Below are 6809 nucleotides of genomic sequence, written 5' to 3'. Positions count from 1 at the left end.
TTGCGTAAATGTTTCTATTTGTTAATAGACAATAAAATGTTAATTAAATGAAACGGCCCTTATAAAGTTGACTTCAAAAATTAATAAATAGGCAACTTGTATTACTTATATCCTAGCCCCAAATATCTTGATGCAGTTTTATTACGCCCATAAACACTATTATAAAAAATGGAATATTGTTCTGGGGAAATTCCACTACTATCGACAAAATATTAAAAACCAAAAACGATGTGTCAGAATGATAGCAAATGCTAAAGTGAACGAACATGCCAAACAATTTTTAAGAAATTAGGAATCTGTATGGAAAACATTACTTTGATCACTCATACAGAACAAGAAACAAACAAAATTTGGTTGCAATGAAAACTACCAAGAACTATATAGGTAGTGAGAGTTATCAATACAAGTATACGTATCTATAACAAAATTCCAAAATGAATCAGAAACCTAACCCAATTGCTTTTAAGCAAAAATTGAAAGAATTTCTTTTTAAGTTGAATTTTTCATGGACCGTTTCACTTATTTGACAATTTGTTTTTCATTAACAAATGGAAACATTTTCGCAACTAACTCATGGTTTACGGATGATATTTAACATCCAAACACTATTCGCAAGGTTTTAATAAAAAGTGAGCGGTTTATTTCTTTTTCCTTAACTATCAGGTTTTTGTTACATCTTTTACTGTACTCGTTGAATTCTGATTTTAATAATATACAGTGTGTCCCCGGATAGAGGTAACTATACTTGTAAATTTTCTTATTTTGCATTTAAGAAAAAAAGTCATTCTTTATAAGAAATTTTGTTTATTATAAAAAGTATGTAGGAATATTTAAAACTTCTAAATAATGTACAGGGTAGCCAAAAATTTGGTATCATTATTTTTTTTTTGGGTAAACTACCCTTTAAGAAGATTTAAATATACCTACATACTTTTCAGAATAAGCAAAACTTCTTATAAAGAATGACTTTTTTTCTTAAAATGCAAAATAAGAAAATTTACAAATATAGTTACCTCTATCCGGGGACACACTGTAAGTCATAGGGTGCAAAAAGGACTTAAAATTAGGTTGTTGATGAACAACTAGACGGATGTGTTCATGACCCTACAAATTTGTCTAGAATTTTATAAATTAATCAGATATAAAAATCGATTTTATTTTGAGAACGAGCTAACAGTATTTTTATGAATTTGTTAAAATTAATTGGCTAAAATTGATAAAGATCATATTTATGATTGAAGATGTATATGAATAAAGGCGCTAAAAAAAATAAATATTTATAAAAATATGTACATATTTTCGATTAATTCATTAACTCAACCAATTTTTTTAACCGATATATTATATTTATTAAAGTGTATGTGAGATTGGTCAGGAATAATTTATATTTCGCACTGTAAGGTGCCGAAATGATAACTTGGAGTTTGCATAGAACTTAAAATTTGATTTGTGAGTTAAAATATTAAGAATATCAAATATTCATAAATAAAATAAAGAAAACTTGCTCAAACAACTCATTGAAATGAATTATTTTCATAAAGGACCCTCCAGAATTCTTAAAGGTAATTTGTAACGTACAAGCGCTCAAGTTTTTAAATGAACACTTTTTGAGACATTTGGAGTCAAAGATCTCTATCTACATGGTTGCATATTAAATTCCAAGGTTAAATATCTTATAAAGTAAAAGTTAATAATTAAGAGTTAATTAAAATTTTTTACGTTAACTCTTCCGAACGTTTACGTAGAGAAATTCTCTCAAGCTTATATTAAAAGGCTATTTTAATTTCATATGGAATGACCACTTGAAAAATTTTTACATTCGCAAAATTTGCTTTACAACTCAAAATATAAAGTAAAGCAAAAATTAACAGCTGTGAGAGTTTTTCTCATCACTTCAGTAAAGTCGGTTAAAAAAAAAAACATTTCGGATGGCTTCGTTATACTTCGGCTATGTCCGCATTTACACTGTGTTTTCAATGACAGATGACAGATGAATAAAATGTGATAACTAAAGTGGCATTATCTATTTAGAACATTTAGTAAAGTTTAAAATTTCGCTCTTGGCGCTAGAGCAATAGCGTGAGATTTTCTCTCATCACAAGTGTAATAATACGAAAGCCGATCAGACTGAAGGGCTTAAATTCAATACATATTGAATCCTTGGAATTAAAACACATTTTTACATTACAGCAATTAAATTCTGTGGAGTCCTTTTGAATAATAAATATTTTAGAATAATGACACTAGGTTTAACAATATAGTAGTACAAAATATATTTCGAATAGCTTTTACATATGGGCTTCAATAACTAGTCATAAAAATAAACTATTAAAATTACAAATATATTTGGCGCGTGAGCAAGCGCACAATTATCCATTTTTTATATTCATAATCGAGTATTTTAGTATTTAAATATATTCAAGTGAAACTTAACTTGCTAATCCGATCAAATAAAGCCATCTCTAATTACAAAATATCACAGTAAACATTTTTTTTTGAATCTCTATAAATAAACGTAGTCTCTAATACAGAGAAATTCTTGTGTGTTAAATTTCACTCAATTTCATATCATGTTGAGGTGGTATACAAAAAGTTGTGTAACAGAATTCAAAAATTCTGTTACATAAGTGAACATCATAAAATTTTATTACGTTTCGTTTCATTTTGATTGGTACTATCTGGTATTTGTGTTGAACATTTTTCATCTTGCTCTTTTAATAATTTTCCACCAAAATATCCAGTAATTCCACAACCGATAGCAGCTAAACCACCTAATTTTAATCCGGCAACAAATCCAATTGGACCTCCAATACATGTACCAATAGCTGCGCCAGTTATTGGATACATAGCTCGTTTATAACTGCAAAAAAAAATTATTAAAAGATACAAGATTTATGAAATCCTCTTTATTATTTTCTCTGGTCGGGATTAAAATTTCATGACTCACCGATCTTCAACACAATAATATATCGTGCTCGAATTAGGGATTTCCGAATTTGGCATATTAGTAAGTCAACATGCATCAGAGACGAATTAAGAAATTTTGCGCCTGTAGGCAGTTTTAAAAATTAGCTCCCCTCATACTAAAAATCTATTAATAAAGACCAATTTTAAGTTTTTTAGTTTCAAGTTCTTTTTTTTTCGCGTTGATTATTCGGGACAGTTCTCCGGCTCGAGCTATCGTTATGTAATAAGAACGTAGATGGACACATTAATCAAAAAGCACTTTTTTAAATCACCAGAATAGATCGTTACTAACATGCATACATGCTCTATTTTGAATTCCTCAGTGTTTAAATATATCATATTGCTTAAAAACCAATTTTTCCCTAAAAAATGCTGTACAATTCTCGACTCTTTTAAAATTGAACCACAAGTCTGTCTAAAACATCCACGATCGCTCCTCTTTTTTAACCACGCGCCTGTAGACACGTGTCTACTTTGCCTTATGAATAATAAACCTCTGAGTTACGTTAAAAGCCACGGTGGAGATCGTTGTTTTCTTTTATATCTGTGATATGCTAAAATTGTCGAAAATAATAATAATTTACATATTTAGCACAACGAAAACAAATTAATTTTGAAATGAGATCTCCATCCTTTGCAACAAAATAAATATGTGTAAGGGAGAACACTCTTAAATCAAAGCAATTCACTCTAGACACGGAGATAAAAACTATTTTTAAAACAAAATAATATACCTTGCTGCTTTAGCTATTTGTACGGCACCTTCATGAACATTTTCAGCAGCCACCTCAACATTTTCTTCAATTTTCTCAACTAATTCACCTTGTTCATGAACTATTTGATGTAATTGAACAAAAGCACTTTGTAAATCTTCTAAATTTCGTTGTAATTGTAAAGCAGATCTTAAACATTCTTCTTTTTCGTTAATAATATCATTTTCGTATTCAATATCACCAACTATCAAAGGGTCTATGTTTAATTGTATTTCATTATTTTCGTCTTCGTTTGCGTTGGATCGATTTATTTCTAGGGCGGATATCTTCGATATCAATGCTATAAAAATATCATTAAAAAAATAAATAAGTATATCTGAACAGAGCCTCCCGAATAGTTCCCTTTTCTCGGATATCGTAAGCTATAATTACCAGAGTTCTCTACAACTCGAAATTGATTACACAGGTCTGCGACTAAAAAACTGCATAGGATTTTTTTACATTTTCTTATATATTTTGACCTCCCAAAAACAGGAAAAATATTCAAAACATTCTATCCCATAGGTTTTTATAGATATTAGTCACAACATAAACTAGTCTTTAAGTAGTATTATATAGTATTTTATAGTAATATTATATTAAACTAGTCTTAAAGTATTATTGTTGCACAATGAAAATAAATTAGCTTCGCTTCCAATGGGGTATTCTGTGCATATGGAAGAAAACTAACTAATAATTTGGCCATTATCCTGGAAAGAATCAAGTATCAGGACCATTAATGGATGGTTTGTGGGGACTGTTGAGTCAGGAGGCAGCTGACGATGCTTTTGGGTCAGCAGGCAGGCTATACTAAATACTCTTGCTGTTTATGCTTATGGGATAGTAGAGCCAGAGAACAGCATTGGACTAAAAGTAATTGAGAATTGAATAGAGAAAAATGTTATCAATACTAGTTTTGTGCCGCCAGAAAAAGTTTTGTTACCACCTCTCCATATCAATTTGGGGTTGATGAAACAATTTGTAAAACTCCTGCAAGAGGGTGGAGACTGTTTTAAATATCTATGTACAAAATTCCCGAAGCTGTCAGAAGCAAAGTTGAAAGAGGAAGTTTTCACTTGCCCCGACATCAGAAGGCTTTTAATCGGCACCCTTTTTGTGGAAAATATGAATGAGAAGGAAAAATAAGCTTGTGTATCGTTCAAGGATGTAGTGTGAAATTTTTTGGGAATACTAAGGATCCTGACTACAAAACCATTGTTCAACTAGCAGCATACGAAGCTCAAGGCTGCAAGATAAGACCCCCTTCTGAACTCGATTGCATAACATTAAAAATCTATAAAATAAATTAATTACACACCTAAATAATCCGTAATAACATTTTGAACAGTTTGTCTAGATTTAATCGTATTTGCATCAAATTTATCTAAATCAGAATCTTGCACTTGTGACCTTAACATATCCATCTCATATAATAATTGTTTTAATTGTTTAATTAAACGACTTGCATTATTTTGTTCGATTCGAACCCGATCCCATTCATGTTGTTTCTGATACTAGAAAAAAAAAAAGAATTAAAGTAGCATATAAAATATATTAAATTGAACCAAATTCTAACAAAGACAATTAGTAATTACGTACCATAATAATATTATGTTTATGTTTTTTCAATAATTCTAAGTGATGTGGTATTGCGACATTATTAAATTTTGATAAGGGTATTTCAACCCTTTTAAATGTTAATTTCTCAGACATTATTTCTTATCTTTAGAATTGTTAACCCATTTAATATGAAAAGAATTTCAATACTTGACAAATTCAATAACAACAATAAAATGCGCAACTCAGGTTTAATCATATTTCGTCATCATCAGCATGCTCTTGCTCATTATACTTCATTCATTTTTAGGTTGCAATTGGATTTTTTATTTTAAATATTCATCAATGATAATGAAAATTAAAATATTTACGGTTTTAATTTTTTTAAATAGGTGTTGTTTTATAAAAATGGGTATGATTAACTGATAGATAATGTTTTTATTAAATTCATTTTGACGATTTCTAATTAATGGTCTACAGAAATTTGTACAATTCGAATTTTTTATGTATGATGAATATAAATTTGGCTGTGTACAAATTACTGATTATGCAATTGACGTTTATATTTAGAAACTTATTTATTTGTGAGAAATTTTTCGTTCTTTTCAGAAATTTGGTACAGTTTTTTCTAATAATGGCAACTTTATGAACTGCATTGGGAGAACCTTCTCGAAAATGATCTTTAGAATTTCTGTTGTTCGTACAAGATAATTTTTTTTTGTCAAAAACATTTTTAATACATAAGGTTGGCCGAGGTTAACAATTGGCCTGGAATAGCCTATTAAATCTATTGACAGGGCTAGTGCGAATTCAGAAAATTTGATGGAGGGATCAGATTTATTGGGCCAAAATGAATATTTTAACATTTTTTTGTATGCGTAATTGATAACTGTTCAGGCTCTTACTTTTAAGTTTGTTTCGTTGTCTATGTACTGGCATTTTGATCTAATACTATTGACAATTGGACGTGTAATTTCCGAAGTATCGACTACAATTTTTTCAGAAAATCCCAAAAAAAAATTCCCCCTTTTTAAATTTGTGTTAGCATGATAAGTTAAAAACGAAATGAAATATCCACTAGCTAATGTTAACATTTAACTGTTATATCTCTTGCATTTTAAAGATATTTTGTACACAGTCAATTTAGTTGAACGACTTGTAGACAAAAGTGCTGTAAAACCGTCAGTACCGTCAGTTTACTGTCTCCACCTATACGTTTAATGCCGAACAGGCCAGTTGAATAAAGTGGTGTTACACTAAAATGGCTGAATTTGTAATATCGTTTGACTATTTTAATTAATAATTAGTGAATAAATAATGTATTATTTGTCTGAAAATTGTGTGTGATTTAAAACAAAATCAAAATGTGCACTACAATGGCTGAATTTAATATAGACTTTAATACATTACCTGAAGATGTTCTGTTAAAATTAGCAGAATTAGATTTAGAATTATCAGAAGGTAAGTTTTTTTTTTGCTTATATTCCGGAGGGTAACAACCCTTCAATGAAAAAATTTGTTCAATTTCCCAGA

General features: G+C 29.5%; 1 protein-coding gene across 1 annotated transcript; it reads right to left on the bottom strand.

The window, feature by feature from the left end:
- Positions 1 to 1837: 1837 nt before the first annotated feature.
- LOC123296427 (syntaxin-17) lies at positions 1838 to 5551 on the bottom strand. The gene is made up of 4 exons (XM_044877894.1): positions 5319 to 5551; positions 5038 to 5233; positions 3702 to 4020; positions 1838 to 2860 (listed from the first exon to the last, which is right to left on the bottom strand). The coding sequence occupies exons 1-4, from the start codon at positions 5430 to 5432 to the stop codon at positions 2635 to 2637; spliced, it is 855 nt and encodes a 284-aa protein (XP_044733829.1). The 5' UTR covers positions 5433 to 5551; the 3' UTR covers positions 1838 to 2634.
- Between the last annotated feature and the right edge of the window lie 1258 nt (positions 5552 to 6809).

Source organism: Chrysoperla carnea, chromosome 3 (assembly GCF_905475395.1).
Source record: "Chrysoperla carnea chromosome 3, inChrCarn1.1, whole genome shotgun sequence".
In the NCBI taxonomy this organism is placed as follows: Eukaryota; Metazoa; Arthropoda; class Insecta; order Neuroptera; family Chrysopidae; genus Chrysoperla; species Chrysoperla carnea.
This window is presented reverse-complemented; position numbering and strand designations above follow the sequence as displayed.